Consider the following 27085-nt stretch of genomic DNA (forward strand, 5'->3'; position numbering starts at 1 on the left):
CAACCCACCCCAGACCCTCTCTTCACGATACAGAGGATACACACACGAGTGTGCCTCAGGAACAGCTGAATACAACTCCATAAACCAACCTAAAAGCGATTGCCTGCTGCAGACAGCAAAAACAACTGCGTTCGAGGCGTGTGTGATGGTTGTCTTGCGTCAAGCCAGCCCTGACCAGCTAACCCAGCACGTCACCCAGGCTGCCGCTACAGTACTGCAGCTAGCGGGGCCTCCAGACACAGAGCACAGTGTGGCAGATATCTGCCAAGCTCGTCTGTTCGGGGGCATGTTCTGGCCTATTTGGACCGCTAGCCCCTCAGCCTCGCCAGGCTCCCTCTATTATTTAAACACACACTGACCCAGTATCATTCCTGGAATGGATTCCCCTTTCTGTCTCTGCTGAAGACGCCCCCAGCCACAGATCTGGGATCAGTTTACCCTTCCCCCATCCCTGACCTCCACTCTTACACTCTTACACTGAGCACCATAGCAGCTGGCCCTGGGTCAGCCCCCTGGGTCAGCCCCCTGGGTCAGCCCCCTGGGTCAGCCCCCTGGGTCCTGCCAGACAGGCACAGAAGGAGTGGAGCACACCAGGGTGCAGTCTGACCAGAGTGTGTGTGTGTGTGTCCCAGGCAGACTCCTCAGAGACTCTCCGCCAGTACGGCCTGCTGCATCTCTACAGCCACCCGGTGCTGGTGAGCCGGACTCGCTCCTGCCCCCTGGTGGCCCCGCCCAAATCTCCACCCGTGCCCCGCTGGAAGCTCATCCGCCCGCGCAAGGAGAGCCTGGTGACAGACGAGCCCCGGGGTGAGAGGGGCCAGAGTGTTTCTGTGGGGGGGTGGGAGGGGGTGCTGGCAGGGAGCACGGTAGAGGTTCGAGGGTTTCGTCTTCTCTCCTCAGAGCCCGCCGTGGTAAAACCAGAGCAGCACATCGAGGTCTGCAGCCCCTTCCTCCACTACAGAGTCCTGCCCGCTGCTCCTGACAAGTACGTACACACACTGAAACACACACTGAAACACTCACCAAAACACTCACTGAAACAGACACTGAAACACTCCCTGAAACATTCACTGAAACACTCCCTGAAACACACACTAAAACACTCACTGAAACAGACACTGAAACACTCCCTGAAACGCTTACTGAAACACACACTGAAACACACACTGAAACACTCACTGAAACAGACACTGAAACACTCACTGAAACAGACACTGAAACGCTCCCTGAAACGCTTACCGAAACACACAATGAAACACACACTGAAACATTCACTGAAGCAGACACTGAAACACTCACTGAAACACACTGAAACACAAAGTGTACACAGGCATACACTGCAAGACGCACACACGCACACTGTAGCAACACGCACACACAGAGGCGCACAGTAAAAACACGCGAGTGCACGGACAGGAACCCACGCAAACCTAGACGCACGCAGTCTAGACACGCACACGGTCTTAGCATCCCGGCCGCTCGGCCCGTGCTTCTTCTGAATGGAAAACAATCAGACAGGCAGTCAGCGTCTGGGGCAAGCTGACCACCCACACACAGCAGTGAGCTGCCTGAGTACTCTACATGCCCTGTAGCTGCCGGGTGCTGGGTGGGCGCTGGTGGAGGCGTTGTTTACTCAGCCTCTGAGACAGCAGTAGCAGCAGCAGCAGTAGTAACAGCTGCAGCAGTAGTAACAGCAGCAGCAGCAGTAACAGCAGCAGCAGCAGTAACAGCAGCAGTAACAGCAGCAGCTGTAGTAACAGCAGCAGTAACAGCAGCAGTAACAGCAGCAGCAGCAGTAACAGCAGCAGCAGTAACAGCAGCAGCAGCAGGACCAGCAGCAGTAACAGCAGCAGTAACAGCAGCAGCAGCAGCAGTAACAGCAGCAGTAACAGCAGCAGCAGCAGTAACAGCAGCAGTAACAGCAGCAGCAGCAGTAACAGCAGCAGCAGCAGCCTCGTCTGGGCTGACAGAGACTCTGTCTCCTTCCTGTATAGGACGCTCTGACTGGATTTTATCCCTGCAGCATGATATCCATGGATATCAAACGCACACAAACAAATTGAATACGCCTCCTTTGATTAGACGGTATAAGTCTATGTTTTTTTTTACTTTGACTCGAAAATGTCAGAGAAGGTGTTTGTTGGCGTTAGTGTCCGGTAGCTTGTTGTGGTGTGCGATGAGAAGGCGTCTCGTCGCTGGACCGAGGCTTGTTTGCGCGATGTGGGATTTGTGTGTGTCTCATGTAGGCTGTGATGTGGGATTGGTGTGTGTCTCATGTAGGCTGTGATGTGGGGTGTGTGTGATGCGCTGTGATACCACGTGTGTGCGAGAGCATGTGACGGAGAGCAGGACGGTGCGTGTCGGATTCACGTCTGAGCGTGGCGCATAAGAAAGGCTTATGTAATGCTTCCATACGTGTGTGTGTGTGTCGTCAGGGAGGCCCAGAAGAGCGCTCAAAGGAGGGGCGTGTGCAGCTCCACCCTGGAGTCCTTTGACGAGATGGAGGAGAGGGACAGCAGAGCGGGACCCGAGGCGGCTTCAGCGGAACACAGCTCCAACCCTCTGGACCCCTGCCACACCCCAGAGGTACCGCAGCATACGCTCCGTCACCCGGCCTCGCCGGGCACCATGCCGTGATATCGGACCACGTGCTCAGGCAGGACACATCTGGACGAGGGTCTTTCTCAGGCTCCGCTCTCTCTCTCTCTCTCTCTCTCTCTCTCTCTCTCTCTCTCTCTCTCTCTCTCTCTCTCTCTCTCTCTCTCTCTCTCTCTCTATCTGGACGCGGGTCCTTCTCAGGCTCCGCTCTCTCTCTCTCTCTCTCTCTCTCTCTCTCTCTCTCTCTCTCTCTCTCTCTCTCTCTCTCTCTCTCTCTCTCTCTCTCTCTCTCTCTCTCTCTGTCCTTCTGTTGGTGTCAGTCTCTCTGTCCATCCCTCACTCACCTCTCTCGTCTTTATCTCCCTCCCTCTCCCGCTCTGCTCCTCCTCCCTCTCCTGATCTCTATCCTTGTGTGGGAGTGCATTGAGGGCTCATCAGGGCAGTATTCACGGGTATCTCTGGTGACATGAGACCCCTGTCCCCCCAGTCCCAATGTCACTGCTGGTGCCTGTCTCCCGGGAAACCACTGACCACAGGGAAGTAGAGAGAGGGAGGGGGAGAGACAGCGAAAGAGAGACAGAGAAAATGTGAAGGAGAGAAAGACAGGAATGGGGGGGGGGGGGAAGACGTGGAAGGCAGGGTGGATAGAGAGAGAGAGAGAGAGAGAGAGAGAGAGAGAGAGAGAGAGAGAGAGAGAGAGAGAGAGAGAGAGAGAGAGAGAGAGAGAGAGAGAGAGAGAGAGAGAGAGAGAGAGAGAGAGAGAGAGAGAGAGAGAGAGAGAGAGAGAGAGAGAGAGAGAGAGAGAGAGAGAGAGAGAGAGAGAGAGAGAGAGAGAGAGAGAGAGAGAGAGAGGTGGAAAAAAGCGTCACGTTGTTACATAAAGGGAGAGGTCATGTGCCCTGGCGATAAAAAAAGAAGCTCAATTAGAAGGGAAGCCATCAGTGTGTATGTCTCCCAGGGACTCATCACACAGCCCTGCTAGCGGTGCAAAAAGAGCTAATAATCACCCTCTTGTGTAACTACAGCCACATTTAACATGTACAGTATGGATGCAAGTTCATTTGTTGCGTGTGTGTGTGTGTGTGAGAGAAAGTATTTCATGCGGTTAAGTCTCAATCTTATCGTTCCCCTAATGCCTGGCTCACCCCACTCCTCCCTGGACGTTGAAAGAACACACAGTTAGGCTGCTTTGTCAAGATACACAGGAAAGCATTCAATGGTTGCTAACCTCTAAGCACACTGTGACACAGGATTGACACCACAGGACTACAACTCCCAAAATGCCACCTGACCCTCTTGATAAGATACAGGAGAACGAAACCTGTTTCAGTGACTCTTGGGCCACAGTGTGAATGTTTTTGAAAGGTTTCTGAAGGCTGAGTGTGTTTTTTCCCCACTACAGTTCTTGATATTGGTCACATGAATCCAGAAAGCTGACCCCTACCCTGGCAAATCTCTGTTCATAACTGACGGACCGCAGTTTTCAACCCCGAAACACGCAGACACAGAAAAGACTGCGTTTGCTCGTGTTTTCACTGCAGTCCCTCTGATGCGTTTGAGGACACCCCAGGGGGGAGCTGGATGTTGGCTTTGGAAGGAAGGACTTTTAAGAGGACAGACCAACTTTGGCTGCCTCTCGCTGCGGGGGAGTTCATGCCAAGTCACGTCACGCTCGTTCAGAGTGAGCACCGACCAAAGTTGTGGATCGGAGGAAAAAACAGCAAGATCCCGTGCCAACTTGATTAGGAAAAAGACACAGCGTAGGGACGCCTCTGTGATGAGGGCCAGGGGAAGGTGCCAGAGCTGGGGTGAGAGGGGGTACATATCTCTGTGACGAGGGCCAGGGAAAGGTGCCAGAGCTGGGGTGAGAGGGGGTACATATCTCTGTGACGAGGGCCAGGGAAAGGTGCCAGAGCTGGGGTGAGAGGGGGTTCATATCTCTGTGACGAGGGCCAGGGGAAGGTGCCAGAGCTGGGGTGAGAGGGGGTTCATATCTCTGTGACGAGGGCCAGGGAAAGGTGCCAGAGCTGGGGTGAGAGGGGGTACATATCTCTGTGACGAGGGCCAGGGAAAGGTGCCAGAGCTGGGGTGAGAGGGGGTTCATATCTCTGTGACGAGGGCCAGGGAAAGGTGCCAGAGCTGGGGTGAGAGGGGGTACATATCTCTGTGACGAGGGCCAGGGAAAGGTGCCAGAGCTGGGGTGAGAGGGGGTACATATCTCTGTGACGAGGGCCAGGGGAAGGTGCCAGAGCTGGGGTGAGAGGGGGTTCATATCTCTGTGACGAGGGCCAGGGGAAGGTGCCAGAGCTGGGGTGAGAGGGGGTTCATATCTCTCTGGACGCCTGTTTGATTGTCTGACTGGTTGGCCTTCATGACTTCGACAGGTCAGATTTGAAAAATGTGCCTTCCAGTTATTTCTCTCTGTCTTTCCTTTCTCTCTTTTTTGATTTCTCTGTGTGGGTTTGTCTGTATCCGAGGTGGACAGGTTCAAGTGTGTCTCTCCATCACAATACCCAGTTCCCTCGCTGGTTCCTGGGTGCCAATTCATACAAGCCATGACTCACTCACTCTCTCTCACACACATACACACACAAAACACACACTCGTCTCTGACTCATCCAAGGGCCTCTGTTTGAATACTCACCAAATTAGCCCATGATTGTCATCCCTAGCTAAATGAGCACAGTTGGACAAGCAGAGCACATCTTTGCTAGGAACATGTTCTAAACGGTATGATTATGCATGAAGGCGGCCCTAAAGAAAATGTCATGGAGTTGTTAGCTGGGCTACGAACTGTTGTAGCCATTTGTTGCCATGGTACCAGGGTTTCTCGAGGCGGCCAACACATCTTCCCCCACTCGTTATGCGGAAAGTGAAAAAGGAGATATTTTAAGGTTGGGATAATGACTTGGACTTAATTGCCTGTAAGGGGCACTGTCGCCATGTGAATGTGACTGTTTGTGTTTTTCCCTTGTAATCCCTTGTAATGGAGCAACATGCTATTTGGTACACAGCATGCACTCTATGTTCTCATTTGTCTGAAGCTAAATGAGTTGGGACGGAGGGTGTGGGCCGTGAGGGGGAGGGGGGGGGGGGCTTCTGCCCGAGAGGGGGGAGGGGAGGAGTGGAAAAAAGGGAGGGCAGAGTGGGGGAGAGGGAGAGACCAAACAGTATTTCTTCAATATTCATGGCAACGAAGCATACCGAGATGAGCGGAGCGAGGGAAGGGGGGGGGGAGGTTGCTACTGGGGCGTACCACACTGAGCCTGCCTCCTCTGGCTCTTACCAGCCGCCCACTCACTGGTGCCTCTCCCCTCGCCCCCCTGTGCTTCTGTCCCTTTAGGTTACTGTGGAGGACAAGAGGAAGGACGACAACACCACCAATGGTAAAGCCACTCTCCAGTCCACCTCCTGTCACCAGCCTGACTCACTGGAGCTGCACTCCACACCGTGCTGGCCACACTGTGGAACACACACTGTGGAACACACAGACTGTGGAACACACACACACACTGTGGAACACACACACACACTGTGGAACACACACACACACTGTGGAACACACACACCCTGTCACGTAGGGCTGTCAGACCCACAGAGGAGAATGTATGGAGCGAATACAGTAAATAATACAGTATGAATAGTTTGATGGAGCCATGTGATTAGGAGGGCGTTTTCTTCCACTGTACGTCTTCCCCTCCCTCCCTCCTTCTGTTCCTTTGTTTCTCCTTCGTCCCATTCTTCCTTTCACCCCTCATCCATTCCTCTCTTCCACTTTTCCTTCCTCCCTCCATACCTCCTTCCCTCCTGTGCTCCTTCCCTCCCTCTCTTCCATCTCTTGCGTCTCCTCCCTCCCTCCCTCCCTCCCTCCCTCCCTCCCTCCCTCCCTCCCTCCCTCCCTCCCTCCCTCCCTCCCTCCCTCCCTCCCTCCCTCCCTCCCTCCCTCCCTCCCTCCCTCCCTCCCTCCCTTTGTTCTTGGGCTGAGTCTTTGAAGATGGAACGTTGTCTCCTGACAGGCAGCTAGTTACCCTGCCTTCTTCCATCCTCGTTTAGTTGCTTAGTAACACCTGCCGTTTGACTAAGGAGACCACCATGGCTCAGCATGGCTATAGTTTCTCTCAAGACTTTGAACTGGTCTCTTCTGGTCTCTTTGAGCCAGCCCTGTATGAGATGAAATAGACAGTCGGGTGTGTTTCTCTTCTATATAGAACGGGGGAGTTGGTTTAGTTGGAAGCTATCTGTCTCCATGCTTGTTACTGGGCCAACAGGTCTGTACAATAAGAATGTTGTGGAAGGGTTTGGGAATTTGCTCCAAACCCAAGTCCAAAACAGGGAGTTATGTGTGTGACCTGTCCTTTTTTCAGACCAGGAGGTTGTGGAGGCCGCCCCGGCCCTGGCTCCTGCCCTGGCCTCTGCCTCGACCCCGGCCCCAGAGAAGCCCAAAGCAGGGGCCAAGGTAGCCAGCCCAGTGCTGCTCCAGTCCCAGGAGGGGCTGCAGTGTGACAGAGCCATGCTGCAGGAGACCTGGGTGGACCTGAATGACTTCGCCAAGTGCTTCCAGTAACAACTCCTTAAAACACACACACAAATATACACACATGCACGCACACACAGCAGGGTTTCCCGCAGCACTTTGCAGTTAACGCGGCCGCCTTAACAACACACGCCTGCTGCCTTGACTACGTTGTCAAAAAAACTTTTTTTTACTTAGCGATATTCGCCATGTTTCCGCCAGTTTTCTCCGCCAGTTTTCTCCCTTTCATTCCAACGGCAGTCTCCTTTCTCTAGAGAACTTCGTTTTTGGAGGAGAACCACCAACAAATCTCACCCTACCACCTTGAGTAACACATTTTCTGCTACAAACATCCCCACACACGGGACTTGTGCTGTCCTCCAGTTTGGACATGGCTTTTGGTACGCTGAGGTTTTGAGGTAAACATGTGGATGTCTGTGCTTCTCTCTGTCCAGGACTCTCCTCGTGTTCCACAAGACAAACACATATCCAAACCACTCCCAGGCGTCACACTTCAAGGTAAACAACTGAAATCTGATGTCTGAAATACCTCAATGTCGTTCCGAAACGCCTTCAAATAGTGCAGACGGCTTGCCACTGAATGCCGACACGTGAACGCGCGTTACGTAGCAGCCGCCGATGGGAATGCCGGAAGTGACGCACGCGAGGATTTCATCCGACGTGTGTTGTTGTCACCAGAGCACCGTCTCGTCCAGGGCGTCGGCCTCGGTGATCACGAGCACCGCAGCCTCCACCAACTCTACTGGACGCCACCTGGGCTCCTCTACTGCTGCCCTCGCTCAGGTACACACACACACACCTAAAAGTCACACACACATTAGCACACACACACACAAGTGCACACACAGCGGCTCCCACCAACACACCCCGGCACGCACACTCCAACACTCCCACACAGACGCACGCGGTCGCAAGCGGGCTCCCGCATACCCCCTCTGCCCCATTTCACGTGAGCCGGAGATGACCTGCCTGTGACCCGTGGCGGGGGCATGGCCCAGCTCCAAGGTACTGTGGGGCCTGGGTGAGGCGTTGACTCCACCCAGGGGAGCGCACTCTGGTTGGTTCTCAGAGCACACCTCCTGCACCTGCAAGTGCTATCAGAGTGTTTGGAGCGCAGGCAGCCCTCCCCTGAGACCCGCTCAGAGCCTGCCTGCCTGTGTGTGTGTGTGTGTGTGTGGCATTCTGTATTCTGTAGCAGTGTTTGACTGTGCCTTTCATCCTGGGCACGTCTGTGTTCTCTCTCTCTCGAGCGCGTGTGAGCACTTCACCCGTCTTTTTGGCTTGTGCTGTTTGTGGATCTGTGGTTTGTCATCCTACTACCCCTCCATTCACGCATGGCTCCTTCTCTCCTATCTGCCTCTCCTGCCTTGAGGGATCGCATCATGTCTCTCTCTCTCTATCTCTCTTTCTCAGTCGTTCTCCAGCTCCCTTTCACATGTCTCTCTCTCTCTCTCTAGGTCTCTCTCTCTCTCTAGGTCTCTCCTCCGCTCCCACTCCCTCGGTCTGCCCCCTCTCTCTAACAGTAGTGCCGTGTGTTCTCCAGGTTCCCGAGGAGAAGGGTTCTCACTACCTGTTTGTGGACAGCCTGCAGCCCTCCCAGATCCTCATCAGTTTCTCTGCTCTGCTGCACTGGGGAGACACCGCAGAGGAGAGTAAGAGCTCTCACACACACACACACACACAGGCGCACACGCACACACACACATGCACACACACACAAACAAGGACGCCACATGCTCACGGACGCACACACCTACATGCATGCACATGCACACGCACACACACTGTCTTAGATACACAGTTGCATCATGTTAGAATGCATCCCGCCTCCATCACCCTCCCTTGGGGCTTGTTGTGAAGGGAGAAGATGTGTTTCATCCATCTCACAATATGTCCACCCCCATGTATGTGTCTGATTGTTTTTACAGCCGGCTCAAATTGTTTGTGTGTGTGTATGTGTTTGTGTGACCCGTAGGGAGGGAGAGCCCTGCGTGCAGAGCAGGGGTGCTGCTAGCAGAGCCCTACTCCTGGAAGACTCTACAGTTTCAGCTGCCTGTCCTCCACATCCAGACCACTGCCTGCAAGGCTGCCCCCCTGCTGCTGCCCCCAGGGTAAGCTGCCTGCAAGGCTGCCCCCCTGCTGCTGCCCCCAGGGTAAGCTGCCTGCAAGGCTGCCCCCCTGCTGCTGCCCCCAGGGTAAGCTGCCTGCAAGGCTGCCCTGCTTGTCAAGGCAGCCCTGGATGGCCGTATGGCAGGGTAAGAGAGAGAGAGAGACGGTCGAATTTCCTGATTTCCGATTTTGTCACGTAATGGATAAACACACCATTTCCCAATGATCCTTGACCTTTGGCGAACAGCGCACTCCTAAAACACTCAAAACACTCGCTCACTTTCAATCCAACAGCCATCCCTCTCCTGTCTTTCACTTCCCGAAGGTCAACGATCTGTCCACTCTGGCTCCTCCGTTAGCTCCTGACCTTGACGCCCAAGCCCTGATCCTGTCCACCAGGAGAAGGGTGCTGTAGAGAGGAGGAGGAGGAGGAGGAGGGATCTTCTCCAGCAGGCTGAGATGCTGGGAGCTGCAGGGCAGCTGTAAAAAGCCCTGCTGTCCTACTGTCTATTAATGGCTCCTGCCTGGCCTAGAAGCACGGGGCCCTAGATAGCGGGGTCAGGCGGAGGGACACGCCATCGCAATTACCACTGAGACTTCATCCCACACACCGGCTTACGCCTCCTATTATTACGCCCCCAGCGCCCCGCGGAGCAGACCGGCAAAGTACACGGGCTGTCACCGGGGCCGTCACCGGGGCCGTCACCGGGGCCGTCACCGGGCCGTCACCGGGGCCGTCACCGGGCCGTCACCGGGGCATGTTGGTCGTTCTCTCCCTCCTCTCCCTCTCTTCAGCTCCTCCCTCTGGCTGTCTTCCTCTCAGCCTCTGTCGTCTTTGTTTTTTTTTTTGGGTTGACGTCCTCGCTTTCTCTTCCTCCATTCTTTCTTTCCCTCCCCCCTTGACTTGTTGTCTTACTTCCTGTAAACTCTGTTGACTGTCTCTGTGTGTCTCTGTCTCTTCTTCTCTTTGTCGTTCACGCTCTCTCACTCTCTCCCTCTCTCTCTCTGTCTGTCTCTCTCTCTCTTATTTTCCCCTTGCATGCCCAGGCCCCAGGCTGTTGCTATCCATCTAGTTTGGCTGTGATTGCTAAATTATGTAAAGCTAATGGCTTAGTGTCTAGCTCCAGTTCCAGACAGTTAGGCCTGTACGGAGCCTTGAACCAACCCAACCCCTACACCCCAACCTCCTTTCTTTCTGAACCAAGGCCCGGACCCAGCCCTGGGCGGAAGAGATACCAATCTTTCACCCCAAATGAGGAAGATGTCGATACTGTTCTCAGAATGGTAATTAGAGAGTTAATGAGACCTGTATCCCCCCCCTCCCTTCCCCAGCCGTCATGTCCTGTGCCTCCACACGAGGGCGGCGCTGGGCTACCAGGTCCACCTCTTCAGCATGGCACCCTTCGTGTTCGGGGACGAGGACACCGTCATGCCCCACCTGCAGGAGGTGGGTGAGGCGTCGCCCGCCCGGGCCACGCTTTGGGGATTCGCTTGAGCGCCGTGTGTGCACACCTTCTCTTCCTTCTCCTTCGTCCTCTTCCTCTTCAGTGGAGTGAGAGCTGTAAAGAGATGGGAGGGGAAGGAGGGGCAGGAGGAGGAGGAAGTGCCGAGCACACGCCTGTTGTGGCCAATGATATCCATTCTACCGCTCGCATTCACTTTCTCTTGTCACCTCTCTGTCTCTCACTCGCTCCGTCACAGAAGGAGAATGTTGGTCACAATACACATGCCTGAGGAAAGGTAGAGAGAGAGAGGTAGAGAGAGGGAGAGGTAGAGAGAGGGAGAGGTAGAGAGAGGGAGAGGTAGAGAGAGGGAGAGAGGTAGAGAGAGGGATAGGTAGAGAGAGGGAGAGAGGTAGAGGTAGAGAAATGGAGAGGTAGAGAGAGGGAGAGGTAGAGAGAGGGATAGGAGAGGGAGATAGGAGAGGGAGAGAGAGCCCATCATTATATTTATACACAGGCAACAGGGAATCTCTAAGAACAATAAATATATAATTATTAGCTAAATCAACTGCCTTTAATGCTGTGTCACCCTAGGTAGACAATAAATACACAGGCACATTGTGTTAGAATGAGATAGGCCATAATAGTCAGACAGCAGTATCTAGTCAGCTCTAGCTATCTACAACATAATAGTCTGTCCACATGTCTAGATCTGGGTTAGTAATCCTGGCTTCTGTGCACGCCTCCCTCCCTCCCTCCCTCCCTCCCTCCCTCCCTCCCTCCCTCCCTCCCTCCCTCCCTCCCTCCCTCCCTCCCTCCCTCCCTCCCTCCCTCCCTCCCTCCCTCCCTCCCTGCCTCCCTGCCTCCCTCCCTGCCTGCCTGCCTCCCACCCTCCCTCCCTGCTTCCCTCTCTCCCTGCCTCCCTCTCTCCCTCCCTGCCTCCCTCTCTCCCTCCCTGCCTCCCTCCCTCTCTCCAGGAGAGCTTGCGTTTCTGTGAGCAGGCCACTAGTATGTACCAGGCCCTGGCCAGGCTGGTCTCCTCCTTCTCTGATGAGCAGGAGTTCCCAGCAGCCTCCAGGGCCCTGGCATGTGCCATCTGCCCCTCTGACCTGAGCCCCAGGACACCTGGGGGGCTCCGGGACCTCCAGAGGGTAGGGCACGCACACACACACCCACACACACCTACAAGTATACACCTGTACACACGTACACACACACACACATACCAAAACACACTATCTGACGCACACACAGATGCACACCCTTTCCTGCCCCCTGTGACCTTCTGTCTGCTCTGGTGTGTGTGCAGGTGTTTAATGAGGCGGTGTGTGTCATGATGTGCCAGGCTGCTGACAGGAGGCTGACGGCCACAGAGCTGTTTGCTGTCCAGGCCCTCACCGGAGACCACTCCCTCAGCAGCACCAGGGCCAGGGGCCCCACCCTCCCCCACCTTTGTGTGTGCTCTATCCGTGTTTCGGCCTGTGTATTTGTATGTGTGTGTGTGCTTGTGATTGTACCTCATAGACTGTGTCTAGGTGGATTAAGTCTACCCTATTAAGTGTCTCCTTCTGCGTGTGCCTTTGGGGTTATGGGTGTGTATGTGTGTGCCGTGCAGCCCAGCCCTCAGGGAGCTCAGAGTCCCAGCAGGCCACAGAGCAGGAGGTCCGCGCAGCCACAGTCCTCCAGGCCGGCTTCAAGGGCCTCTTGGTCCGTGAGGTCCTCCGAGCCGCCAAGCCAGGTACAGGGGAATCCATGTTTGAAGCCTGATTTCAAAGATTCCCATAGTGCTCTACAGTACCCCACTACTGTCATAGAAACAGGAAGCCTGGGCTCCTCCACACTGCTGATGCAGGACAATCACCGGCGACCTGCCAGACCTGTTATTTGCGCCACCATTTGTTCACGCTGTAATTTACATTACATTTACATTTAGTCATTTAGCAGACACTCTTATCCAGAGCGACTTACAGTAAGTACAGGGACATTCCCACGAGGCAAGTAGGATGAAGTGCATTGCCCAAGGACACAACGTCATTTTGCATGGCCGGGAATTGAACCGGCCACCTTCTGATTAATAGCCTGACTCCCTAACCGCTCAGCCATCTGACCCCCTAATGCATGACAAAAGCTTCAACTCAGACACAAAACCTCTTTCTGCACTTGTGCATCGAGTGAAAGCCCACCTTTAACAGCAGACCTTTAGTTGGCGGCCTGTGGTTGTGTACGAGGCTGTGAGTTGTTGGTGTGTGATTGTAACCGATTGGCTCCCATTAGGGAGAGAGCCCTGTTGATCTGGCCTGCCAGTCAGTATAGCCTCCTACCCAGAAAGCCTAGATAGCAAATTGGCCCCCACACTGGGGTGAAATAGATTCCCCTTTCCCCTGGACACAGACACACACAGACACTCGCTGTGGCATGTCTCAGGGCCCCTGGGCAGAGAGACTGGGAGCCTTATCGATGATGTTGCCACTCTCACTAATCCAGCCTGACAGGGGAGTGGGCGAGGACACACGACAACACACTCAAACACCACCACACACAGACACATGCACACACACACACACTCCATCCTACGTTGTGACAGTTTCACAGCTAGTGAACACTGAAGAGAAAGAATGGAGGGCAGAATGAGAGATAGAGAAAGAGAGAGGTCTCGTGGCGAGAAGTGGCCGATGTGGAGGCGTTGCTCGACGGCTACGGTGTATTGCTAGGACAGAATGATCAGCAACAACATCCAACACACCTTCAGGAACATCAGACACGACATCAGGAACATCAGACACGAGATTAGGAACATCAGACACGACATCAGGAACATCAGACACGACATCAGGAACATCAGACACAACATCAGGAACATCAGACACGACATCAGGAACATCAGACACAACATCAGGAACATCAGACACGACATCAGGAACATCAGACACAACATCAGGAACATCAGACACGACATCAGGAACATCAGACACGAGATTAGGAACATCAGACACGACATCAGGAACATCAGACACAACATCAGGGACATCAGACACGAGATTAGGAACATCAGACACAACATCAGGAACATCAGACACAACATCAGGAACATCAGACACGACATCAGGAACATCAGACACAACATCAGGAACATCAGACACGACATCAGGAACATCAGACACGAGATTAGGAACATCAGACACGACATCAGGAACATCAGACACAACATCAGGGACATCAGACACGAGATTAGGAACATCAGACACAACATCAGGAACATCAGACACAACATCAGGAACATCAGACACGACATCAGGAACATCAGACACAACATCAGGGACATCAGACACGAGATTAGGAACAACAGACACAACATAAGGAACAGTTGATACAGCAGAGGAAATATTACAGTCAGAATCAGACACAACAAAAGACACCGTAGCTAGACACAGAGATTTATAACATCATCATCAATCAACACATCTGCAGGATGTTACCGTTTTGATTGCATTTTTGATATTACCGTCTCTGAGATAGGAATCCGTTCTTACAGTTACTATCCCAAATGCCTTTCACATTCACTTTTCTAAACCCATTCAAAATGAATGAATTGGCTCCAGTAATTCCAGACTGACATCACCATCCTGCCTGACAATTTCTCCGATTGCACACTCTTTTCAAACACACACACACAGAAATATGCATAAATCACTTCATGCCATCCATAGTCATCCATAGTCATCCATAGTCATCCATAGTCATCCATAGTCATCTCTCTGAAAGAGGATGTGAGCATGTCTTCTCACCGTGGGCCATAATGGCTCTATCGATCCGGAGAGGTTGGAGATATTGGCAGATGCTGATGAGAAACACCTGTAATTGAGATGTCCCCAGACTCCACACACACACACACACACACAGACCTGTGAGTCTTGAGAAGGAGCTTCATTACATGTTTCATGAATCGTTTTATTGCCGGCATAGTGTAATACTGAGAGAGTCCTGGAGAGGGGTGAGCTGCCAGGGGATGGAGGTGTGGACGTGATTCTTTTCCAGTTCCGTCACCACATGAATCAAAGTGCCTGTGTGTGTGTGCACCTTTTCATCCCGAAGTTGGTCAAGTGTAATAATGACGTTTTCATGTATTTGGCTTCAAGGTGAACGTCTTTCATCTTTTATGAATGCCTGTTACTCAGCATGTGTGCGTGTGTGTGTGCGTGTTATCTAGGCACAAAGGAGAATCTCAGTGCCTCCAAGACACTGCTTGAGATGTGGGCCACTGTGGAATCAGATGCAGAGAAACATGCTGTGTCCTTACTAAGGTAGGTCAGTTATACACACACACACACATCCAGATCTCTTTTGAATGTAGCACAATGAGTTTATCTACCACAATACCACCCGCAAAAAGGCTGTGACACCTAATACGTTCACAATTTACTTGGCACAATTTACCCCTTCTTGTGCCAACCCATGTCCATTGCATGGCCATGCATTTGGCCTGGTTTCCTGCATGGCCAAACCCTGTCCCTGTCTCATGTGTGTGTCCTGGCCGTGTGTCTGGGAGGGCTCCTCCACATTGTGTGCCATCCTCTCCCTGTGGTACCATCTGCTGTTTATCCTCTCTGCTCCAAACGGCTCACGGCGTCTGCTGAATGACCCGGTGCCTGGGGAAGTGGGCTGTGTGTGTGTTGGGTGGAGGATGTGTGTGTGTGTGTGTGTGCACGGTGTGTGTGTATGACTTAGATGTCTGATCAATGCAATCCTCCTGGCAGCTCAGTGGAGCCAGGGAGCTGTGAAGTGTGTCCACTCCCCCCAGTCTGACTCAAGCTGCAGATGAGAAGGGCTGGGGCCTTTCAACCCCAACAACGCCTTCAGAAGCAGTTCGACAAGTTTGATACCGAGCGTGTTCGTCTGGGATATATAACGACCACATGAAACAATGCGATGAAGTTTGTTTATCGATCGATACTTAGTGTCGACGGTTTGAGTGTCTGTCTAGTCGGCACAACATACGTTGTTTGTGTGTTCAGCAGTTCTGCGTTATTGATCCCTGGTCCATGTTCAGTAATGACCCTGTGTTCATGATCCCTGGTCTATGCTCAGTAATGACCCTGTGTTCATGATCCCTGGTCTATGCTCAGTAATGACCCTGTGTTCATGATCCCTGGTCTATGCTCAGTAATGACCCTGTGTTCATGTTCCCTGGTCTATGCTCAGTAATGACCCTGTGTTCATGATCCCTGGTCTATGCTCAGTAATGACCCTGTGTTCATGATCCCTGGTCTATGCTCAGTAATGATCCTGTGTTCATGATCCCTGGTCTATGTTCAGTAATGATCCTGTGTTCATGATCCCAGGTACATATTCAGTCACTCTGAGAGGACAGCCAAGGTGTACCCCTGTTATGAGGATGAGTGGTCCAGGATCACCTTCACAGACTACTCTGTGGCCCTGCCTGAGGGGGCTGGCTCCTGGGTACTGCTCTTCAGGTAGGGACCCTGCCTAGCTCAAACCCTACACTTACCTCTATACTCCTATTCTGCGAACCATAACTGCAAGGTTTAAAGTAAGTATCCCCTGAAGATTTGAGCAAAGCAGGTCACTAGTCCTGGCTGATGCAAGTTCGTTCGACATTGTTTCATGTTCCGGTTTAAGGCACACACACTTACAAGGGTCCCCAGCCATTCCCCTAGTCCTGATCCGTAATGGCTGTGTGTGTGTGTGTGTTCTAGGGAGGTGTTCCTGGTGCCAAAAGACATGTTGCTGGTGGCCAAGTTCTACTCCCCTATCTCCCCCTGTCTGCTCCACGTCATCGACAACGACCGTGGAGAGGAGCTGCCCAGAGTCTTCAACAGAGTCCAGCCCCACGTCTACAAACACAACCAGGTCTGGCCTCCACCCCAGCGCTCTGTGACCAGGACCCAAACAACATCATAAATGTAGTACTTATGTTATGTGTACATAACATGAATACGATCCGTAAATAGGCTTTCACCAGGTAAGTGTGTGAGTGTTGTGTGTGTGTGTGTATGGTTGTGTTGTCTTTGCGGCAGCATGGTTACACCTTCCTAGCAGAGGGCTACACCCCTGACACGCCCCCTGTTGGGGGGAAGTGGAGGATGCGTCTGATTGGCTCCCGGGATCCACTTCCACAACTGGCACGCGAGGCTCCGATCAACAACTTTATCGTGAAGGAATTCAGAGACTACTATATTCCCAACGACAAAAACATGATATGCAGGTACTCTAACTGTATGAGTGAGGCACACCATACCTGCAACTTTCTGCGGTCTAGATTAAATATTATTGTTTGATTATTGCATATTATTCTTGATTTCTCTGTAGATCAGCTTTAACACGTACTAGTTTATGTAATAAGCACACCCGTAAGGCTGCATGACATTTATAATTACTGCAGTAAAGTGCTATGGTAATCTTCAAATAAAAGGAAAATGTCTTACGACTACTCTAATAAACAGTGATCTCCACAGGTACTTTGTGAAGGTGTCATCGGACCTGGTGGGCACGGTCCAGTTCCAGACCTCCACGGCCCACGTCCACATCCGTCTGTCCATCCTGGACCAGGAGGTGGTGGTGGCCAGCAACACCGGCAAGGGTCATGTCATCATCCCAGTGTTCTGCTTCCTGTCCAACCAGGGTAAGTCACATGGAGGAGGAGGGGGGGGGGGGGGGGAGTCTCCTTTCACATCTTCCCAGGGACGGGGAAGGAGAAACAGGAGCCCAGGCCCTTTAACTCCTTGAGGAATAACGTCGCACATATGTGATCGTTCGAAAGCAGGGCCCCACAGCGTAGCGTGTGATTCTGAACATTCCAACCGACTATTTTCCGATAGACAAAAACTATATGACAAACGCTATAGTATGACTTCAAAATTTACAATTAGGAGGCTAACAAGCAACACTTGCAGGTAGTAGCATTGCTACGAGTGTTATGCTAGGTTGCTAGGTAACAGAAGCTAACTAAAGCTAGCTAGCTCCCGTTTTTCAAAAAATAACTCACTCTGGTGGAAGCGTCGGAAACATTTAGAACTCAAGCATGTAATGGTTAAGGAAACCCTCTCTGACTCAGTGCGAAGAACACACTGAGGCGGCGGTTTGAGGACGGCAGGCTGAGCGCCGCGTCACACTGTGTGACGAATGGAGCGGCCCTGCTTTGTTAGTCCAACCCTCAGCGTGCCATGGCACAGCAGTGCCCCTCTCTGACCGGCAACGCCAGCCTCTCTCTCTCTCTGTCTAGCAGGGCACTCTCTCTGGGGGTCACGTCTGGTTTGGAACTGGATAAACAACACACACACTGAGGCCTCGCCAGCCTCTCTGTCCCTCTCACAGAGATAAAGAGAGAGAGAGAGGGGGGGGGGGGGGCACCAGCAGCTCCCAGCAGATGGGTTAACACACACACACACACTTCTCTTCCTCCACCTCCTACCACCAGTCAAGGGGCAGCTTGGTCCTCCAGAGTGAGTCAGCTGACAGCCCGGAGTCATGCCCTGAATGCATCAGGCAGGCCCGCAGTCAAACTGTCAGTCATACCCAACCTTGTCTGTCTGCCTGCCTCTCACTCTGCCTGCCTGCCAGCCAGCCAGCCTTTCTCTCTCTCTCTCTCTCTCTCTCTCTCTCTCTCTCTCTCTCTCTCTCTCTCTCTCTCTCTCTCTCTCTCTCTCTCTCTCTCTCTCTCTCTCTCTCTCTCTCTCTCTCTCTCTCTCTCTCTCTCTATCTCTCTATCTCTCTATCTCTCTCTCTCTCTCTCTCTCTCTCTCTCTCACTCTCTCTCTCTCTCTGTCTGTCTGTCCATCCGTCTCCATGTCCCTCTGTCTCTCTCAGATCTGGATCTGTCTGTCCACCCACGTCCACATCTGTCAGCAAGTGGAGTAGCGCCGGGCTGACAGTCTACCAGATATCACTCTGTCAGCCCGGTAAAGTCTTCCATCATTCCTCCTGTGTGTTTTGACAGCGACAGCCCCCTGCTGCGGACCCCCTCTCCCAGACGGGAGACAGACCCCGGAGGGCCCCGGCCGGGGGGCCAGAGTGGCAGGAGGAGAAGGGGGGCAGGAGGGCTTGGCCGGGGAGACCGGACCCCTGTCCAGCCGGCCCCAGAACCAGGCCCCTCCAGACACCACGGTATCAACATCTGACAGCCGTCTGACGGGCATCCCCATCCAGCTACTGCTGTCATACACACATTGGGCTATCTCCTTCTTTTTTTACATCTCTGCCTGGGACTCGCTCTCTGTATCTCTTACTCTCTTGTTGACTGTCACACACATACACACACTAAGACAGACAAATGAAAAAAGAGAGGGAGATAGAGAAAAGGAGACAGCGGCAGGTGGAGTTGTTGTGTTGTCATCGGGGCTGCTGCTATCTGGGCTTGTCAGTGGGACTGCAATTTCCACATGATTTATGAGGACTGTGTGTGTGTGCGAGTGAGTTGTTTGTTTGCCAACCGACGTCACTCCCTCCCCCAGGTAGCATTGCAAGAATAGCATGGTCCCCCCACACCCCCCCCCCCCCACACACACACACACACACAGCCGAAACAACACAGACACACAACCGACATACAACAGGAGTGTGTGAAGGTGCAGGGTGAGATCGCCCAGTGAGGACAGCCACCTCAGTGTAGCGCCCGGTCAGGTTATCGATCAGGATTAACATAGTTTACAGCTCCAGTTAATGATCAAGGGCCCTGTTAGGAACCCACACAGCGCACACACACACACACACACACAGCATGCACGCACACACACACAGCATGCTCGCACACACAGCACGCACACACTTCCACTCTGCTGGAGGAAAAGACAAGGTTGACTTCATGTGACGTGATTGAACCTGTTTGGGAAGAACATTCTGTCCCGGCAATCTTTGTGTTCATACAAAGAGGACTTCTCACCTGCTGCCGTTGCTGGTGGTTACAACAGCCTGTTGTGTTGTCGTCCAAAGTCAGCTTTGCTTTGGTGTGTGTGTGTGTGTGTGTGTGTGTGCGCGTGTGTATGCCTACAAAGTGCTGTGTGTGTGCTGTGTTGCCCACTCCTCTCCCTGTGTGTCATCAGGTGCATCAGTACAGGGTGCAGGCTGAGGTGCTCCACAGGAGCTGGGTCCTGGACGACGCTCAGATGGCCTTCGTCCACACACTCAGGGACCTGGAGAGGAACGAGATGAAAGGTACGCACGCACGCACACGCCAGCCAATCGGCTGCTCCCAACACCCCTCCCCCCTGCCCCCCGGAAACAGCAGGGTCCAATGAGCAGCTTGAGGAGGTGTCAGGCGAGCCATGTTGTGTCATGGGCTGGGGCCTCAGTGGAGGATGAGTGCTGTGTGTCGATGTGGATGTCGATACGGCCCAGAACGGAACTGGGATCTCGGTTATTAGAGATGAGCGTGGGAGGCGTTGAAGTTGCGAGATGAGAATGGGATTTAAATGGGGATTGTCGTTTTCATATTACCATTCAAATGTCCCCGACACTTATCTCGGAACCCAGATTAGCCATCGCATCTCTGATAAGTTTCAGTATTTGTTATTCAGAGGCAAGCCTGTTCCTTCTCTATATTTGAATCCCTCCCTTGTCTGAATGAGCCAGCTCTTCAACTCGGCCTGGCTGACAGACATATCTAGAAAAAGGAAGACAGACAGCCACAGAGACAGGCTGTCTTACAGACAGGCAGACAGATCGAGAGAAAGGAACACAGACAGCCACAGAGACAGGCTGTCTTACAGACAGGCAGACAGATCGAGAGAAAGGAAGACAGACAGCCACAGAGACAGGCTGTCGAACAGACAGATCAAGAGAAAGGAAGACAGACAGCCACAGAGACAGGCTTCAGACAGACAGATCAAGAGAAAGGAAGACAGACAGCCACAGAGACAGGCGTCAGACAGACAGGCAGACACGTAGGTTTGTTGCCATTTCGAGGTCAGCAACCACATGCCTAATGATGGAGGTAATGATTGAGGTAATGATAGGCAAATGAATACAGCTGCTCCAGCAGATCAAACTCTGGGAGTTTGGACGCCCGCCTGCCATTAGAAGAGACAATAGCCCAGTGCCCTCACCTCTCCAGCCCTCCTCCCCTCCATCCCTCCCTTCTCCCGCTCCCTCCTTACCTCCCCGCACACACTGAACAGAAGCCCCCTAAGCAGTAGTGAAGGGCTGAATGAAAGGAGGTTTTTGTTATGGACGATGAGGTGGCTGAACGCAGGGACGTGAACTGGGTCTGCAGTCATTATGGATCCCTTTGTCTTCTATCAATATGTCGCTCATGACAACACGGACTCCGCTTGTTCTGCTCGCATGGCATGGAATCTGAGGGAGCGCGTGTGTGTGTTTATATAATCAGTTCTCTAATAAAATATCCATAAAAACAGATCCATGTGTTTACTCGAAAGGGAGAGTAATATCCGCAGTATTTTATCCGCAGGATGTCTTATGGCTGGTCAGTAGTGTGAATATAATACTAATGAGATTTTACTGTGTGTGTGTGTGTATCTGATTATGTGTGTGTGCATTCAAGAGTGCAGTCAACTCACACGCTATCCAGTTTTACAATAATCTGGTCAAATGGAGCCAGTGAAGAGTCAAATGGAGTTGGCGCATGCCCCCGTTCCTTGGGAGCAAGCTGTGCAGGAGAGCGAGCTCATATAGCCCCGGTAGGCTAACGCTAGTTAGCACCACAGCCTTGATCACAAGCATGTTCTCAGTGCAGCGCTAGCTAGCACCACAGCCCTGATCACAAGCATGTTCTCAGTGCAGCGCTAGCTAGCACCACAGCCCTGATCACGAGCATGTTCTCAGTGCAGCGCTAGCTAGCACCACAGCCCTGATCACAAGCATGTTCTCAGTGCAGCACTAGCTAGCACCAAAGCCCTGATCACAAGCATGTTTTCAGTGCAGCACTAGCTAGCACCAAAGCCCTGATCACAAGCATGTTCTCAGTGCAGCACTAGCTAGCACCACAGCCCTGATCACGAGCATGTTCTCAGTGCAGCGCTAGCTAGCACCACAGCCCCGATCACAAGCATGTTCTCAGTGCAGCGCTAGCTAGCACCACAGCCCTGATCACGAGCATGTTCTTAGTGCAGCACTGGCATGTGAAGCCTCTACACCAAACACCTTGCTGTTATCCAGGCATGGGCATGCTTGAAAACACACTAACACCTACACGCACACACACCGACACTTTCACACACACACACACACACTTTCACGCACACACAGAGAGACCTGCCAGCACGTGTTCTGTGGTGTATTCTTCCCGGTTTAAAGGGCCAGGGTCTTGCATCGGCAGCCATCGTCATGGTTTCCTCAGTGCACCCTGTTCCAACCCCAACACGATTGCCCCCTGCTTGTCGACAAGACAAGTGTGCCTGCCTTCATTGTTTTCCTTCTGACGGAGGGCAGGTGTGGGTTGTGATGCGAGGTACGCTGACTGCTTAGCCCAGGCTGTGGGTCAGCCCGGCCGGCTGTCAGGCTGAGTGATGGATTAAGCTGCCTCACTGTGTCTCTACCTGTGCTGGGGAATTTGGAGACGAGGCCGGGGTTTGGGCATGGCTGGGAAGTTTTTTTTTTTTTTTTTTTTTTAGGGGGGGGGGGGGGAGTGACTCGGTATGAAGTGCAACAGTGCCATCTAGCACGCACATTCGCTCCCTCGAACACACCTCTCGCTCGCGCTCCCCTCACGCACACAAGCACCCACCACGATGTGCTTTGTTTGCACCCGGTGAAGTGTGAACGGGTAATTCAAATGACTGAATATGTTTACATTCAAATGCAATTTCCACTAGGGTTTTTAACCGCATTACAATTGCGCGTCGTTTACTTGGGGATTTCAAGCAATCAGGAAAAATACATGTCGTATTCTTAACACATAAATGTGTTTAGAATGATGATGGTGCACAACTGTTACTCCTCAGGCTGTGTGTCTGTTGAATGGGTTTGTAATCTCTCCTGAAAGGGAATTTAATATGTGAACAGTGAATAAGGCATATATCATGACTGGAACATCAACCAGGGAATATACTCACATCACTGGGCGTCAAGACTGATTTTTTTTTTTTTTACATGAATTCTGCTGTAATGAATAGTTAGAAATGCTCATCGCGTTGAAAGAACCAAAAGGATTATTATTGCATTGTCATTGCCGTTAGTTTGGATACTGCATAATGTATTATCAAGAAGCGCTGCCAAAATAGATCCGTCTCATCGATTGGTCTAGAGTTTGACTGACATACAGATTACCTGTGTGACTTCCTGCAGTGGGAGGGGAGAAGGCGGAGGAACCAGCCACTCCCGTCGGGGCCGACGGCCAGAGCAGCGAGGGCCAGAAGTCAGCCACGCCCAAGTCCAGCCGCAAGGGGAAGGGGGAAAAGGACAAGTCAGGGGGCGCTGTCAAACCTGGCTCCCGAATGGAGACGGTAGCACACATGCATGTCACATGCACACACACACACCCTTACACAAGGCCGACACACACACAATCAAAGTGTACACACTTGTATCACACATATCACATGCACATACACACAACCACACTCTGGCATTCTGTTGACATGCTCTGTCAATAACCCCTCATCATAGCTTCTCAGTCTCCCCATCTGTTAGAATCAGTAGAATACAATGACATTTGAAAGGCAGATTTTCAGTTAAAGGTCCCATTGAATACATTTGCATTTAATCCGTTTTTGCGCAGAGACAGTCAGACACAGAGAGATAAAGAGAGAGAGAGAGAGAGAGAGAGAGAGAGAGAGAGAGAGAGAGAGAGAGAGAGAGAGAGAGAGAGAGAGAATGAACCTTGACCTCTGAATGAGCAGAGCTGTCCAAGCCTCCACTCTGTGTGAGGATGCTGCCTGAGATCCCCACTGCCGTCCCGCCCCTCTCAGGAGACAGGACAGACACGCACTCTGTCACTGTTCACTGTGACACCGGCAACCTTGGACGGAAATACATTACAATGGATTATGTCTGTGTGTGTGTGTGTTCCCGTGCACAGAGCCTGGACCACAGCAAGCCCAACTGGACGCTGCGCGTGGTGTGTGAGCAGAGCGACGCCGAGTGTGTGGAGGTGAGGAAGGACACAGACAGACTGGAGGAGATCCGAGCCATGAAGCAGGCCTGGGAGACAGCTGACCCGGGCCGCGCCCTCAAGGTCACACACACACACACTACACACCTGTACTCACGCACAGACACACCATTCATCTCGCACACAGGCGTCCATAGCCTCTCTCTCGATAACACGCCCACACATACATACGTGCGTATTATCGCTGGCTCTCCCTCCCACACACACACACACACACACACACGTTCTCTCTCCTGCTCTTCCCTGCTCCCTCCCTCATGTTCTGGTGCTGTTGTCAGGCACTCCAGTCTCGTCAGAAGTTCATCAACAAGCACCCGCACACAAGCCGTGGGGACACCACGACGGACGACATCGACAGCGGAGAGCCTGGTACACACACACACACACAGACACACACTTGCATACATACACGCACACACACATTCACATAACCACACTTGCCGAGTTCTTCTATGTACTTGCCATACCATAGCCACTCGTGTACTGTGTAGAGCAGTACTACAGTTGAATTTGGATCCAGCGTGTTTCACCTCTGGCATACACACTGCATGGGTTAGTGTCCTTCTCTGATTGGCTTCCACAGCTGTCCCTTCCCAATCACCTGACGGACTCCTCAGTCCATCCAATCAGGAGCTGTCCCTCCATGCCAACCCTGATCCCTTACAGCTCCATGTTCCCATGGATTGCACCCCTTTTATCAGGTACTGGCCTCCTCCATCTCTACTATCTCTCTCTTTCTTTCTTCCTCTCGCTTTCTCTCCCTCCTCTCTCTCTCTCTCTCTCTCTCTCTCTCTCTCTCTCTCTCTCTCTCTCTCTCTCTCTCTCTCTCTCTCTCTCTCTCAGTAATGCCTTATGCTAGACCCCAGCCTCACCCTCATTTCCTGCCGTCCAACCACACAATTTTCATCTGTCAGCAGCCTAGGCTGCAGTCAATTTACTCACACACACACTCTCTGTCTCATTCTGGCAGACTGTACTCTAGGTCACTGTGAGTTTGGACAGAAAACCTATTACACCCTTTCTCCTGCAAATCCCAGCTAGCGCATTGGGCTTCTGAATCTTAACTGTATTGGACTCTGGGTTGTGGAGGGTCTGGGTGTGAACCAGAGCAATCTGTAGCTGGGTCCTGGGCTGTAGTACACTGTCACATCCTGCTCCGCTGCTGGAGCCGGCTGGAGATGATGAAGGGGAGCCGTCTGAGGGAAGTGCAGCACTTCAGTTTCACTCTCAGGACGTGTACAGAAGTGCTGGCCAGGCAGACCGGGAGGGCGGAGGAATGTGTGTGTGGTGTTGTATTATTGGCTCATTTGCAGAACAGACTTTGGTCTGAAATGACTTCCTGTCTAAATACTGCCTCGATGTCTTGTCAGGGTACTGTATACAGGACTTGGTGGGGAGGTACACACACACACCGACACCGCAGAGTCCTCAGAGTGAGGAATCTGGCTTTATGTCCATCAACAACAGAGCTTTTTCACCTCCATCGACCACACTCTCACCCTCTTCTGTGCTTTCTCTTCTGCATCCTTCTCCTTTTCTTTCTCTCTCTCTCTCTCTCTCTCTCTCTCTCTCTCTCTCTCTCTATCTCTCTCTCACACTCTCTCTCTCTCGACTACTCTATCCCTCTCTCCAACATGACAAATGAGATGATATTTGGGTCTATTAATTAGAGAGCTATTTCTGGGTTCCAATGAGCCCAGTGCTCTGATGAGACTTGCCCCTTTCACCCTGCACGCATATGTGTGTGTGCGTGTGTGTGCATGGGAAATGAGGGTTGGTACTTTGTCCTGCAACTTGAGCCTGTACAGACAGTCTTTTAGAAGATTAGTCTGCAATTACACACACACACACACTATTACAATCCCAGACCTACAATTAAAGACCTGCACACACTTAATAATAACATGCCGTCCCTCTGACAAACATGCAGACGCGTACATGCACACACACACACACACACACACATACACTTACTGGCCTGTCAAACAGTTCCAGTGTCACAGAAAGGTCATATAGTGTTATGTTCATTAAGCAGCCAACTCTATCAGCCCTGTCTGGCCCCCTTTGTCAAGGTCACACCATGGGAAATAGACCAACACATTTAGCCCCATCTAATCTCTCTTTAAATACTCCCCCCGCCCTTTGCCCCCCTAGGGGACACTAAGTCATACTAAGCACACACACACACACACACTTTCGTCTCTGAGAGAGGTACAGCATGTTAGCTGAACAACCTGATACTGTGCTGGTCAAGAGTACACTCTAGTGGTTACCTCTCCTCACTCCTCCTAACTAAACACCTTTCTTCTCCTCACCTCACCTTTCTTCTCCTCACCTCACCCTTCCTCTCCTCACCTCACCCCTCCTCACCCCACCTCACCCCTCCTCTCCTTTCCTCACCTCACCCCTCCTCACCTCACCCCTCCTCTCCTCACCCCTCCTCACCCCTCCTCTCCTTTCCTCACCTCACCCCTCCTCACCTCACCCCTCCTCTCCTCACCCCTCCTCACCTCACCCCTCCTCTCCTCACCCCTCTTCTCCTCACCTCACCCCTCCTCTCCTTTCCTCACCTCACCCCTCCTCTCCTCACCCCTCCTTTCCTCACCCCTCCTCTCCTCACCCCTCCTCCAGGAGACAGAGGGAGCAGCCTGTTCTGAAGGACTCCTCTCTGGAGGAGGCCCAGCGCAGGGAGAGGTCAGAGGTCATCCAGGGCTTCCGCCTGCTCCGGGAGACGGTGCTGGAGCACCGCAGACAGGAAGCGGCGGAGAGGAGGGAGCTGAAGAGACGCCAGTTGGAGACGTACGACGGCCTGCAGGTCAGACAAGAGGGGGGGGGGGTCGGGGGGCCGGGTCACACACGACCAGAGACTCAACGATCATCACTCGCACAAAATATCCTTCACTGTAGCTTTTGGGGCAGGAGTGACACTCAGAGAGGATGTGTGAATCCCCCCCCCAGGTGGAGTTGGCACGGCAGCGTCAGCAGGTGCTGCAGACCCGGGAGGTTCTGCGCTGCCGCTTGCTGGAGGCCAAGCGCCTCAGCAGCCGGCAGGAGGAGGAGGCTGCCCTGGAGGTGGCCAGGCAGGCGGAGCTGGAGAGGACCGCCGCCCAGCCCCCCCCCGCCGCCAAGCAAGTCAAGAGCGCCGGAAAGAAGAAGTGATCCCATTCGCTGCTCCTGGCATGAAATCCCCCCCACCCACCCCCTTTTCCGGCTCCCACTGCAGTTCTTTTCAGTTCTCTGAAATAGATCAACCTGGAAGCAACAACCTCCTGTTTATGGCTCCCATAATGCTTTCACAAAATAAATTATTTCTAGGAA

General features: G+C 52.6%; 1 protein-coding gene across 1 annotated transcript in view; it reads left to right on the forward strand.

Annotated features, from left to right (window-relative positions):
• Positions 1 to 27085, forward strand: part of adgb (androglobin) — a 38940-nt gene extending 11855 nt beyond the window's left edge. Inside the window, exons 11-36 of the mRNA XM_084700489.1 lie at positions 633 to 807; positions 901 to 985; positions 2436 to 2586; positions 5942 to 5984; positions 6963 to 7158; positions 7567 to 7630; positions 7811 to 7915; positions 8676 to 8784; positions 9108 to 9243; positions 10574 to 10688; positions 11661 to 11834; positions 11993 to 12137; positions 12299 to 12421; positions 14891 to 14984; positions 16023 to 16154; positions 16398 to 16551; positions 16719 to 16906; positions 17157 to 17323; positions 18638 to 18804; positions 19740 to 19851; positions 22942 to 23099; positions 23675 to 23830; positions 24046 to 24136; positions 24351 to 24468; positions 26399 to 26582; positions 26726 to 27085. Of these exons, the coding sequence (XP_084556615.1) occupies positions 633 to 807; positions 901 to 985; positions 2436 to 2586; positions 5942 to 5984; positions 6963 to 7158; positions 7567 to 7630; positions 7811 to 7915; positions 8676 to 8784; positions 9108 to 9243; positions 10574 to 10688; positions 11661 to 11834; positions 11993 to 12137; positions 12299 to 12421; positions 14891 to 14984; positions 16023 to 16154; positions 16398 to 16551; positions 16719 to 16906; positions 17157 to 17323; positions 18638 to 18804; positions 19740 to 19851; positions 22942 to 23099; positions 23675 to 23830; positions 24046 to 24136; positions 24351 to 24468; positions 26399 to 26582; positions 26726 to 26926 (3543 nt within the window). The 3' untranslated portion in view covers positions 26927 to 27085. The remainder of the gene's footprint in view (positions 1 to 632; positions 808 to 900; positions 986 to 2435; positions 2587 to 5941; positions 5985 to 6962; positions 7159 to 7566; positions 7631 to 7810; positions 7916 to 8675; positions 8785 to 9107; positions 9244 to 10573; positions 10689 to 11660; positions 11835 to 11992; positions 12138 to 12298; positions 12422 to 14890; positions 14985 to 16022; positions 16155 to 16397; positions 16552 to 16718; positions 16907 to 17156; positions 17324 to 18637; positions 18805 to 19739; positions 19852 to 22941; positions 23100 to 23674; positions 23831 to 24045; positions 24137 to 24350; positions 24469 to 26398; positions 26583 to 26725) is intronic.

The sequence above is a fragment of the Hypomesus nipponensis genome, chromosome 6, assembly GCF_054491055.1.
Source record: "Hypomesus nipponensis isolate SF chromosome 6, ASM5449105v1, whole genome shotgun sequence".
Taxonomy (NCBI): Eukaryota; Metazoa; Chordata; class Actinopteri; order Osmeriformes; family Osmeridae; genus Hypomesus; species Hypomesus nipponensis.